Source organism: Arvicola amphibius, chromosome 7, assembly GCF_903992535.2.
Source record: "Arvicola amphibius chromosome 7, mArvAmp1.2, whole genome shotgun sequence".
In the NCBI taxonomy this organism is placed as follows: domain Eukaryota; kingdom Metazoa; phylum Chordata; class Mammalia; order Rodentia; family Cricetidae; genus Arvicola; species Arvicola amphibius.
Window position 1 is genome coordinate 79,459,914 of NC_052053.1, and position 13,594 is coordinate 79,473,507.

A 13,594-nucleotide genomic window follows, 5' to 3' on the forward strand; every position below is an offset into this window, starting at 1 on the left:
CCCCTTCATTCAGTAGGTCACACACTATTACCCCATAGCTAGAAAGGTTGGCTGCACACATCCGAACCCACCCTCCCAGTGTTCCTTTGCCTGCATATTTTATTGGCATGCAAGTAAATGTCAGACCAACAATGAGAACTGATGATAGTCTAATGGGAATCTGGAATTGGGTTGACATCTAGGAGAAAAATACAAAGATTCAAAACTATTACGTTAGCTCTAGAAAGCCAGTCTTCAGAGAAAGAAAAATTATAGAGAACATAAAAACTTAAGCAAGACAAAGTGACAGTATTCCCTGAGTATTGTCCATTTCTTACTTATACTTCTATCCTGGAACATGGCTGCATTTTTGTCATTTAGTTTCTACAAACTAAAATTTCTTAGCTGAGTGTGGTAGAGTTTGCCTTTGATTCTAGCCCTGAGAAGGCAGTGAAGGCAGATCTCTGTAAGTTCCAGGGCAGCCAGGGCTACATAGAGAGATCTTGTCTCTGAAAAAATAATCAAATAATTGAATAATATAAATTTAAAATAGAAAAATGAGAGATTTTTTTCTACTGGAGAATATGGAAAGGAAGAAGATAAGAGAAGGTGTAACACCAAGGAAGTTTGAAAAGTCATAGAGAGTCATATTATTTTACATTTGCCTGAATTATATATAATATAAGCAACTCTGTCAGCTTACTTTATGGCGCCAGGGAGGTGTGGCTGGAAAAAAAAAACCCTAGGCAACACTAAGAGGCAAAAAAAAAAAGTTTATTTACAGATCTTTAAATTCTAAGAAGGGAAGAAAGGGGAGTTGGTGTGCTACATTCCTAAGTGTAATTAGTTAGACTAGGGGTTGGTGATGATATATATAAAAGAAGGGAGGGATGCAGTAATGGGCACTCTCTTGGCCTGCAGAAGCTGGGGAACCTGGGAACACATGAAGGTAGCCATGGTGACTGGCATAAACTGCAGAAGAAAACAAGGGAGCCTGTCCACTTTAGCATTTTCACCAATAATAACTGGCTAGAAGGGATCTCTCATATTTAATAATTCACTTATCACCCTAAGCTGTTGTGGAATAATGTTCTTGTATACTGTAAAGATTTTTCACTCATATTTGTTTATAAAATGCTAATTGGCCCTTTCTTGAAAAACAAAACAAAGAAATGTTGATTGGCCAGTAGCCAGGCAGGAGGTATAGTCAGGACAATTAGACTAGGAGAATTCTGGAAAGAGAAAGGGGAGAGATGGAGTCACTAGTCAGAGGCAAAGGAATCACAGAGAAATGAGAACTCCTTACTGAGAAGATACCAAGCCACGTGGCTCAATATAGAAAAGAATTATGAGCTAATTTAAGTTGTAACAGTTAGTTAATAATAAGCCTGAGCTAATAGACCAAACTATTTATGATTAATATAAGCCTCTGTGTGTTTCTTTGGGACTAAACAGCTGGAGAACCAGGCAGAACAGAAACTTCCATGCTACACTAAGCACTTAGAAAAAGGGGAAATTATGGTTATATACTACAAAATCTTGGCCTGAAAATGTCCAGCTGCCCATGTCAAACAGTGATGTTTGTCCCTATGCCATCCATGTAAAAAGGATTACCTTCCTCTAGATCTTTTTCCTGATATCTCTCGGGGTTAAGACACAGACAGTTAATTTCCTATACTAAAATCTCATATCAATAAACCAAGATGAGAGTAGGTGCAGAGTATTATTAGCCTTTTAGAGCTAGAGTGGAGGCTTAACTGAGGTTGCACTTCCCCAAGTCACCTGTGGGTAAATTCAGGACTCCCAGTCTCCTTATCTGTGAGGACTATGAATCAACAATCTCAGACATGTCATAACCTCCTCCTAGTGCCTACCTTTGAAGGTCCCAAATGTGATCTATTTGGAAGACTAGACTCGTCTCCTGGCCAATTATCCTGCCAATAAAAGATCATTTCAGAGAGCTGGCTTCTAAGTTTATCACAGGGAATGGAGCACAGATTTGACTGGACTGTAGGAACAAAGGTTTATGATTGTGTGACTAACTTTCTCACCAGGGTCCCACAGTGTGGAGAGAAAGTCACCCAATATACCAATACATGGGAAAATTGTGCCCAATAATTTAATACACTGCTGAATCTTTTGGGAAGAATCCTGTTAGAGAAGGAGAGCGCTATGACTTCACAAAGGATTTACAGCAAGAACAGCAGCTATTCAAAAGGCAATATTCCTGTCATCTTTTCTCTGGGCTTGTTACCATCAGAATGCATTTGTCTGCTTGGCTATCCTTCTGATTTATCAGCTGAAATCTCACTGCATGATCCTACAGACCACAGCACCTCTCCATGTCTCCTTGCTTTTCCTGCCCCTCGGTTCCTCCTTCTCCTCTTCCTTTCTCTTTCTGGAAATCCTGCCTATACTTTCTGCCTAACTATTGGCCATTAAATCCTTTATTCAACTAACCACAGCGATACATCTTCACACGGTGTACAAATATTCCACAATATTTCCCTCTTTTTGTCTAAATAAAAAGGAAAGGTTTCAACACTAACATAGGAAAACTATATACAATGAGAACAATTGTCAAGTAGGAATTACATTCACAATGTCGTGTCAATTTGTGTTTGGCAACACTGGAGAAGGTACTGTTTATCTATCCTATCTTAGTAAATTTTAAGTTTTAGACATATACCATTTTTTATCAAACCTTGTATTACCATGCTAAAACTATCTTTTTAGACTTCAAAATAATTTCTTTGACAGTTTACACTTTTACTGTCTCTCAACCTTATCACTTTATACTTCTTTTATGAGTTTCTTTTCTGAATTTTGTAACAAGGAAAACTGTAACTATAACCATATAGTATTCAACCCCATCAAAGACCCCAGAAGGATTATTACCTAAATAATATTCAACCCCATCAAAGACCCCAGAAGGATTATTATCTAAATAAACAGGAAATACAAAGCAAGCAACTTCCAAAATTAAAAAATGACAGAAACATCTGGTTGCCTAAACAGCCACTTAAGGTTCCTCTATAACATTAGGGCATCTATCTTCAGCCTACAAGTTTAGAATATCTGGCAGATTTTTTGTGAAGCAGGAATTTTTTATTTAAAAAAATATTTTTTCATTTCTTTTACATACCAACCAGTTTCTCCTCTCCTCCCATACCCTCCCCTTTCCCATCTACCCTCCTCCACATCCACTCCTCCTCCATCTCCATTCAGAAAGGGACAGGCCTCCCATGGACTTGCACAAAGCATGGCACATTAAGTCAAGATAAGACTGAACTCCTGACCTTATGTTGAGGTGGGGTCAGGTAATCCAGCATGGGGAATACATTACAAAAAGTCAGTTAAGCACAAGGGAGAGGTCCTGTTCTCACTATTAGAAGCCTTACTAAAAGACTAAGCTACACAATTGTCAGTCCCATTCAGGCTCCCTGATTGTTGGTACAGTGTCCATGAGCTCCTGCTAGCTCGGGTCAGCTGTCTCTGTGGGTTCCCCCATCAAAACACCACTGGCAGGTACCATCCCTCCTCCCTTTCCTCCATGAGACTTTTGAGGCTCAGCACAGTGCTTGTCTATGGACCTATGCCTCTGCTTCCATCAGTTACTGGATAGAGTATCTCTGATGACAATTACGGAAGTCACCAATCTACTTACAATAGATGGCCAATAGAGGCACCCTCTCCACCTTGATAGTCTTAGTTGGGGTCATGCTTTTGGGTTCCTGGTGCTTTCCTGGGCACCAGGTTTCTCCCTAATCCCACAATGGGGTTTGTGGGGTTTTTTAATTGCCTCTATTTCAAATTTCAAGTCTTGAACTGTTTTTTTTTTCATCTATTTGATTGTTTTTTCTTGACTTTTTAAAGGGGTTTATTGATTTCTTCCAAATTTTTTGTCTTTTCCTCTATTTCTTTAAGGGAACTTTTCATTTATTCTTTAAATGTCTCTATCATCTTCATAAAGCTATTTTAGGTCATTTTCTTCTGTTTCATCTGCATTAGGATGTTCAGGTCTTGCTGTTGTAAAACCACTAGTTTCTGGTGGTGCCATGTTGCTCTTGATGCTGTTGAATATATTATTTTTCTTTGCAAGACAGGGTTTCTCTGTGTAACAGCATTAGCTGTCCTGAAAGTCCTTTGTTAGAGGCTGACCGCTAACTCACTGAGATCCACATGACTCTGCCTGTTGGATGTATTCTCACATCACTGTCTACCAATATCTTCTAATTAGTTCAGTGAATGCTTTTGTCGCTAGGGGCTGCTACTCTTATGAAAAATGTTTGGCCAGGGGAGGATGAAGTGTTCAGTGAGTTTGGGTGGTGGAGTAGGTCATGTAAGTTACAGTACCCAATGGGTTTGGACAGTAGAGCAGCTGACAGCAGGACTCTCAACTGTTAGCTGGCTGATGAAACTGAGCTGGTAGGGCAAAGGTCACATAATGTGCTCTGGGGCTTAGGGCCTATGGATTGGTGCAGTTTAGCTAGGAGACCAGTCACTCACTCCTTCTTTGAATTAGTGTAGGTGGTGCTTGTGTCTCTAGGGGCTGCTGATCTTGCAGGGGAAGTTTGGCCAGGGGGAAGGGTTCAGTGGGCTTGGGAAGCAGAGTCTTATAGGTTATATTATCCAATGGAAAGGAATTGTGGTATAGCAGCCTGCCAGCAGGCCTCTTACCAAAGCAGAAAATTTTTGGAGGACTATTCTACCTTGTCTTGGCAAAGTTTGACAGTAGCCTTCTCTTGTGTACTACTTATCCAATTTGGACATACTGTCAGCAGTCAAGAGTAAGGCAGTTTCTGGCATAGGGGCTAACTGTGCCATAATAAAATCAAACTCCATATGAAGATTCTTCAATGCCCATCATCCATTTTTGAAGTAGACTGACCAGTGCTGCCAGGAGCAGACATGTCTCACTGTCATGAAAAGCCTTATGTTATTAAAACATTTTAACTGTCATATTCTGTAAGTCTTTGAAGTGATTGAAGACCATCTATCTATTTAAAATATATCTCTGTTTGACCCTGAAAACATGTATAACATGATTACAAGTTTGATTATAAAAGATGACTAATTACTAACCTGTATTTCTTAATTATCCTAAATAGTTTATAATACTAACAAGGACTAGAAATTTATATTGCATTGCTAAATGAACTGCATAGGTACAATACCTTAAACAAAAGTAGAAAAGTATATGCATATATTTATATAACTTTAAATTTTTATCTATATACAAAAATATCTTAAGCAAGAGTAGAAACCAATAAAAAGTATATTCTCACAAAAATAATTTTAAATTTGTATCAATACAAGTAATCTGTCCTCTTATCCTATCATTTCTAAATCCTGTTCTTTTCAGAACAAGATACCTAAACCTAATTTCCTTTACTCAGCTTTTTTTCTGACCATGACCAATAACAACTTAACCAGCCCCCCTACACCCCGCAAAATAACAAACATCCATAATCCACTGAATAGCCAAAAGAACACCCACTCCACCTCTTAGGAATGTGGGTGTTATACTCTTAAAATTACTTCCTGTTGTCTGGGGATGATACCATCTTTAGGGAACCCTGAGAAAATTGAGATAATGGTCAAGTTCTGGGAAACCAGCTGTGGTTTTTTTTGGCTTTCGTTTTTTGTTTGTTTGTTTATTTGTTTGTTTTGGGGTTTTTGTTTTTGTTTTTGTTTTTTTTTTGCTTAGTCTCTGTATGATGGGAAAGTGTAGAGCTTATCTGAAGTCTTGCCTGGACTAGTCTGTGGGGGCTGGACCATCTCAGCTAGAAGCTTTGAAGTTGTATGGATGCAAAATTTTGAGGAAACTGCAGCAGAGGCATTCTGAGAGGCTAGATCACCTGGGCTTCTTGTTATTGTTGGTATATAGTTTTTTCTGAAAACACACAACCTTTTCTTTTTGGAGACTTCAAAACAGGGTTTCCTTGTATAGCTTTGGCTTTCCTGGAACTACTCTGTACACCAGGCTGGTCTCCAACTCAAAAAATCTGCCTGCCACTTCCTCCCTAAGTGCTGGGATTAAAGGTGTGTGCCACCACTACCCAGCAACATACAACCTTTTAAAGGTTGTACACACACACATATGTGTGTGTGTGTGTGTATTAACACACACGGACTATGCAGTGTGTACAAGTGAGCTAAAGATGATTTTTTGTTTTATATTTGAGCAGGTAAAAAGGATGTTAACTTTGTAAGTCTGTGTGGTCTGTATAACCAAACTTTAATATAAATCTCTATGTACATCATATGAAGCATAGCATGTAATAAGTCATGAGGATTCTATAGCAAAGAAGAAATTATTATGTCTCATCTAGTCTCAGAGCTGTTCCCATGCAGAGAGATCAGCATACATGTCACCTGTCTTGTAGGCTTTTTTATCTTTCTTCCTCATATCTGTAGCCAAGATCCTCAGGTCATCCCTGATCAAATATTGATGATAGATGCTATAAAGTTATCCCACAGCAGCTCAGAATTGAGTATAATAAAGGATTCTTTATTCAGGAGTAGACTCACAGATCACAGTCCTCTTCACAAATGGGGAACAGGAACTGAATCCAGCAGTGGAGAGACAGAGTATGTGCAAGTTTATGATGTGTTTATAGTATACAAGACCATGCCCAAGTGGGCTGGCATCTTAAAGGCTATTGACTGAAGGAGTTCCCACAGTATCTACCCCTTTTGTCTAAATAAGAGAGTTCTAAGCCTAATACAAAACAATATACAATTTAAAAAAAGAGTTTTCTATTACATGGCAACAAGCTAAGGAGATTATAAAGAGATGTCCTACTTGCTCTTTCTATAACCAAACACCATTACCAGCATGAAGAAACTCAGAGGGTACTAAAAGAAATAATATCTGGCAGATGGATATGTTCTACTTTTCAGAATTTGGAAAATTAAAATATGTACAGCACACCATTGACACTTATTCAGGTTTTCAATGGGGAACTGCTTTGAGCTCAGAAAAGGCTGATTCAATAATTATTCATTTATTAGAAGTTATGGCCATCACAGGTATATCTGCACAAGTAATGACAAATAATGGTCCAGTTTTCGAGTTCCATCCATTTTTCTGCAAAATGTACCACATTTTACTTATCCATTCTTTGGTTGAGGGGCATTTAGGTTGTTTCTAGGCTCTGGCTATGACAAACAAAGCTGTTATGAACATAGTTGAGCACATGTCCTTGTGGCACCATTGAGCTTCCTTTGGATATACCCCCAAAAGTGGTATGACTGGGTCTTGAGGAAGGTTGTTTCCTAATTTCCTGAGAAATTGCCACAGTGACATCCAAAGGGGCTGTAGCAGCTTGCAATCCTACCAGCAATGCAGACGTGTTCCCTTTTTATCACAATTTCTCAGGCATTAGTTTTCAGTGTTTTTGATCTTAGCCATTCTTACAGATGTAAGATGGAAACTCAGAGTTGTTTTGATTTGCATTTCTCTGATGACTAAGGATGTTGAACATTTCCTTAAGTGTCTTTCAGCCATTTTAGATTCCTCTGTAGAGAGTTCTCTGTTGGTCTGTACTCCATTTTTTATTGGATTATGTGTTTTTGGGTGTCCAATTTCTTGAGTTCTTTGTATATTTTGGAGATCAGACCTGTCTGATGTGGGGTTAGTGAAAATCTTTTCCCATTCTGTAGGCTGTTGTTTTGTCTTGTTGACCATGTCCTTTGCTTTACAGAAGCTTCTCGGTTTCAGGAGGTCCCATGTACTAATTGTTTCTTTCAGTGTCTGTGAGATATATTATATTTAGGAAGTGGTTCCCTGTGCCAATTCATTCACATGTACTTCCCACTTTCTCTTCTATGAGGTTCAGTGTGGTTGGTTTTATGTTGAGGTCTTTGATCCATTTGGACTTGAGTTTTGTGCATGGTGATAGATATAGGTCTATTTTCATTCTTCTATATGTTGATATCTAGTTATGCCAGCACCATTTATTAAATATGCTTTCTTTTTCCATTTGAATTTTTTTGCTTCTTTGTCAAAAATCAGGTGTTTGAAGTAGTGTGGATTAATATCTGGGTTTTCTATTCAGTTCCGTCTGTTTTTATGCCAATACCAGGCTGTTTTTAGTACCATAGCTCTGTAGTAGTAGAGTTTGAATTCAGAAATTGTGATGCCTCCAGAAGTTCTTTTATTGTATAGGATTATTTTGGCTATCCTGGGTTTTTTTGCTTTTTCATATAAAGTTGAGTACCATTCTTATGAGGTCTGTAAGAATTTTGCTGGGATTTTGATGGGCATTGCACTGAATCTGTAGATTGCTTTTGGTAAGAGTGTCATTTTTACTATGTTAATTTTGCCTACCAAGAACATGGGAAATCTTTCCCCTTTCTGGTGTCTTCTTAAATTTTTTTCTTCAGAGATTTAAAGTTCTTGTCATACAAGACTTCCACTTGTTTGGTTAGAGTTACTCTGAGATATTTTATGCTGTTTGTGGTTATTGTGAAGGGTTTTGTTTCTCTGATTTCAATCCCGACCCTTTTATCATCTGTGTACAGGATGTGTACCTATTTTTTTTTTTAGTTAATCTTGTATCCTGCTACATTATTGAAAGTGTTCATGAGTCATAGATGTTCCTTGGAAGAATTTTTGGGATCGCTTATGTAAACCATCATCTCATCAGCAAACAGTGAGAGTTTGACTTCTTCTTTTCCAATTTGTATCTCCTTTTGGAGATCAAGGGGTTAACCTTGAATTTTCTTAATGCTAATGAGAAAAGAACAGCAGAGAGACATTGGATAGTAGAAAAAACTTCTGAATTAAATCATCTGGTATATTTCAAGGATGTGTTGATCTCACAATGGAAACCAAGAAATGTGCCTCATTGGAAAGGGGGTTTTGTTCTTGTTTCCACAGGAGAAGAAAAGCTATGGATACCTTCAAAATTAATAAAGATTCAGTTTGAAAAGGAAAAACCTCTTGAGAAAGAGAAATGAGAGCACATGCACTTAGGTGACAATCATACAGGTGATAAGAAAACCTCAGAAGGGTTGGGGCAGGGTTCTGTTCTTGTCTTTGTAGGAAAATACTTATCTTCAAAAAGTCAAGAGACTTGGACATGTGGATGCCTAAAGAAGAAAAGATAACTATCCAGAAAGGATCACCAAGCAGAGAATTATGACTTATAAGAATGGGTCATCTGCAGGGTAAAAATCTCTGAAGATAGATGATAGATATATACATAGATAGATGATAGATAGATAGATAGATAGATAGATAGATAGATAGATAGATAGATGAGAGAGAGAGAGATTGTTGCATATATGTGTGTAGTATATATATATTGATATACACACATATATATGTATATATATGTATATGTTTCTACAGGGCAACATATGCAGCATATATATGCTTCCCTATAGAATAATAGTCATGACTCACTTAAAAAGCAAAAGCAGATCTGTCTTTGGAGTTGGACAATGGCTATCCTCTAAATCCACACATGTTGTTAAAAGAAAAATTCAGAGTTTCTGTCTCATGTCAAAAGTCATCTGGTATGTGATAGAAAGAAGAAAGAATTTAGGAAATAAATTTATTTATTTTCACCATACCTATTTTGTCTCTATCATACTTTTCATTGAATACATGTCTATATAAATAATATTTAAGTTTTCCACAATGAATAAATTTTTCTGCAATAATCTTTGAAGTTTCCAGGAAGCAGATGGGGCCCCCACAAAAACAACTCCATTTGATTGATATGATGTCATGATGCTCATAGTGCTTATTTAAGATCAGTTTTGGGTACCAGCTGCTCAAAATGATTCCAACTTGGTCAATTGAAACGGTGCACCTTCTTACAATGTTCTGGCCAGAACTTCAAATAGGAACCTTGAAAAACTACTCAGAGACTATTTGCAATTACACCAGTCAGTAACCTGAAAACTTAATAATTTTACTTTTACAGGATCCCATGGAAAGAACATGACCCCCATGACAACTAGATGTAATTCTAAAAGATGATGTCCCCTCTCCCAACAAAGTTTGTCCTCATGGTTAAGGACATCAATTAGGGGTTAATTATAACTAGTATAGGGTTGGGGGTTGGGATGGAAATTATGTAGGCTCAGGGATCTCTTTGTTTAAAAAAAAGTAAATTGGATGAGATAATACATAGATTAGTGTGAGCTTACTCACTAATAATAATAGTGAGTAATAGAGTAAATACTTGTGAACTATTATCTATAGGCAATTTACATTGGTATAGATTTTTGTATATTGATACAAATTCAAATTATATTGACTATGCTCCTATTTATGTTTGCAATATTTGTACACCTAGGCAAATTTATTTTTGTATGTATGCATTCTTCTAACTCTGCTTAAGATATTTTGTATATTGATAAAATTTTAGGATATATTTATCATATTTCATTATTCATGTCTACGTCTGATCAAGATACTTATACATTGTTCACATTTTGAGGTCATTGTCCTCATATACTGCACAGTTGTTTAAAGCTTGTTTACTATTCTAATATAAAGTCTTAGTCTTTAAGCTATGTAGGTATTAAGAATTATAGGTCAATAGTCATCCACGTTTGTCATAGTTATAGTTAGACTAATCAGGTTATTTAGACGCATAGAGATTATATTCCACTTAGATAGGTAATCTTCATCCATTTCAAAGAACTGTAAAGTATGGCATTTGAATACATTAGGGTTCTGTTGACGTGAGACACAATTGCTCCTGGCAGTACCAATCTATTCCCAAGAGAATGTTGAGCACCGAAGACACTCTACTTGGAGCTTATTTTCTTCTTGGCAAAACTGACCTTTGGGCAAGGAACTGCTCATGCCTTGACCACTGACAGAATGCATAGGGTCTGGACAGGACAAGCAGGATACAAGAAAAAAGACTGTCAAACATTGCCAAGACAGAGTAATACAGTTTTGGAAATTTTCCTGCCTGTGAAAATGGTCTGTCCGTTACTCTAGGCCTTAGTCAAAGTTGGTTGATCCAACATTGCAAATGAGACTTTCAGTGATTGCCCGGGTAGCCAGTTGTCTGTCATTTATTGCACATTCTGGAAGTTGCTTGATTGCACTTCCTGTTTACTGAAGTAGTATTATTTCCTTTCTCAGGTCTTCGATGAGGTTGACTAGACTAGAGAGTGGTAGTTACTTTCCTCTCATGACTTGGCCAAGCCATTTCTAATAGAAGACTTAGACTCCTTAGGATAGGATAATTATATGAAAACATTTAGCATATGTCTCTTGCTTGATATTGTTTATGCTGGTTGTAATTCTAATTTTTGTACTTGATATTTGTTCTTATTTTATATAGTTTTGTATTAGGCTTAAACCTCTCTTATTTAGACAAAAGAGGGAGGTGCTGTGGGAACTCTTTCCATCAATAGCCTTTAAGATGCCAGTCCACTTAGGCATGGTCTCATATGCTATAAATGCAGCCATAAACATAGTGCATACACTGTCTCTCCACTGCTGGATTTGGTTCCTGTTCCCCATTTGTGAAGAGGATTGTGATCTGTGAGTCTACCCCTAAATAAAGAATCCTTTATTATACTCAATTCTGAGCTAGTGTGGGATAACTTTATAGTGTCCATCATCAAACTATGATCTCTATTAACTTTGAAGGAATCCATAGTTTTCCATTTCCTGTGGAAACAAAGGCATCACTTCTCCCCCAACACAACATATTTCTCAACTTCCATCCTGAAGTCAAGACATTTCTGAAGTATAGATGCTGGTTTAATTCAGTAGTCCTTTCCATAATCCAATGTCTCTCAGCAGCCATCATTTGTTCATCAACATTCAAAAATTCAAAGTCAACAAAGCACTGTACAGGATCCAGATGCCCTATGTATTTCCCATCTTTATGTGGCTTTATTTTTTTATATTACTTTACTCTTTAAAATTTTTACCTGATTACTTTCAAACTATTTTTTCTATGACTGTCTATACCCATTTTCCTTTCTTTCTCCAGTAACTAAGCAAGTTTTTAAACATACTGTATCTTTTTAGAGGTTTGCTGTGTCTGAATCTGGGCTTTTTTAAGTGCCTGCAGCATAATCTTACCATGTGATTCAAGTCTTAAACTGATGTGTCAACTGCTGAACAACTCAGCTTAGCACATCACAAGGCTGCAGAGAGAGAGAGAGAGAGAGAGAGAGAGAGAGAGAGAGAGAGAGAGAGAGAGAGAAATTGCTATATAATACAAACATGTTAGGCAAGTCAGTTTGTAAGACTGCCAGATAAACTGAGCAGTAGTGGTGCACACTGTTAATCCCAGAACTCGGAGGGAGAGGCAGGTGGATCTCTGTGAGTTCAAGGCTATCCTGCTCTATAAGAACTAGTTCCATGACAGGCTCCAAAGCTACAGATAAACCCTGTCTCAAAAAACAAAAAATAAAAAAGACTGCCAGATAAAATGCTCAGGTAAATTTGAACTTCAGATAAACCACAAATAATTATTAGTATGTTCCACGCAAGTATAACGGGCATTTATGTGATGTCATATGGAACATTCCTCCAAATTGTAACATTCTCTACAATTAGAACATTTCCTCCAGGGGTGAGCCTTGGCTCACCAGTTTCAGCAGGTAAACAAAAGGGTACAAATCCAGAACAGAAACATGGAAGATTCTTGCGTGCCTCCACCCACCTATGTAAGGGGAGTAAACAGTTGTTGCAGGTGTAGAGGACTAGGCATCCCAGGAAAGAGAGAGATGTCCCAACTGTGGGGCTGCACAAGCTTGTAGAAAGCTACAGGGTTGCAGGTTTTGGTGAGTCACCCCCATGTTAGGGTGGGCTTTCTGGTAATGCAGCTGCACTTGCGTTACACCTGTTCCTCACAGCTAGCTTAGCAAGCCCCTGAAAAATCTCCCTGGTTCCCCAGAACAGACACTGGTGCAACAGTTAGTTTGGTCTGTAGCCGGCTCCCTTTCTAGAGTGAGTAGACACATGTGTTGTGTCTCCCCAGGAGCCGTCTGCTACACAATGCATGAGGCAAAGTGCAATTTAATACATGAAGTCAGTGTTTTGATTTGCTATATTTACCAACAAAACCCATAAGTAACAGAATTAGTTCAGATCCCTCTTACTTTGTCTTACTGTGATGTTTCTTCTAGGAATGTCCAACACCCAGAGAACCCGATTGTCAAACTTGAAGAAAGAAGAAATCAGCATACGTTATTTTACATTAATAACACTTATTTTGGCATATTCTGCCCAACATTTTAAAAATAAAATTAGTCAAAAATGTCCAAATATATACACATATATTTTCAATATATGTTTTTCATATATATATAAATGAAAATATATATACACATATATATACACATATATTTTCAATATATGTTTTTCATATATATGAATGGTTTTCAATAGCAAATTTCACTGTTTGGGGATTTTTTTCCCGTGTTGCATCACATATGTGTAAAATTGTACACACACACACAGATATACACATATTGAAGGATATTTTGCATCATTGTTTGTAATAGTAGGTTGATGGCAATGCTAGTAAGATATATAATTATATGGCCACATGCTGGAACAGCCCAGGAAGCACAAAACTGAAGCTTTACTGACTTGGTAAGTCAGAGTCCAGCATGG

General features: G+C 37.5%; 1 protein-coding gene across 1 annotated transcript in view; it reads right to left on the reverse strand.

The window, feature by feature from the left end:
• Catsperb (cation channel sperm associated auxiliary subunit beta) overlaps positions 1-13,594 on the reverse strand; it is a 161,950-nt gene that overhangs the window by 131,255 nt on the left and 17,101 nt on the right. The window contains exon 7 of the mRNA XM_042055403.1: positions 13,078-13,138. Coding sequence (XP_041911337.1) covers positions 13,078-13,138 — 61 coding nt within the window. The remainder of the gene's footprint in view (positions 1-13,077; positions 13,139-13,594) is intronic.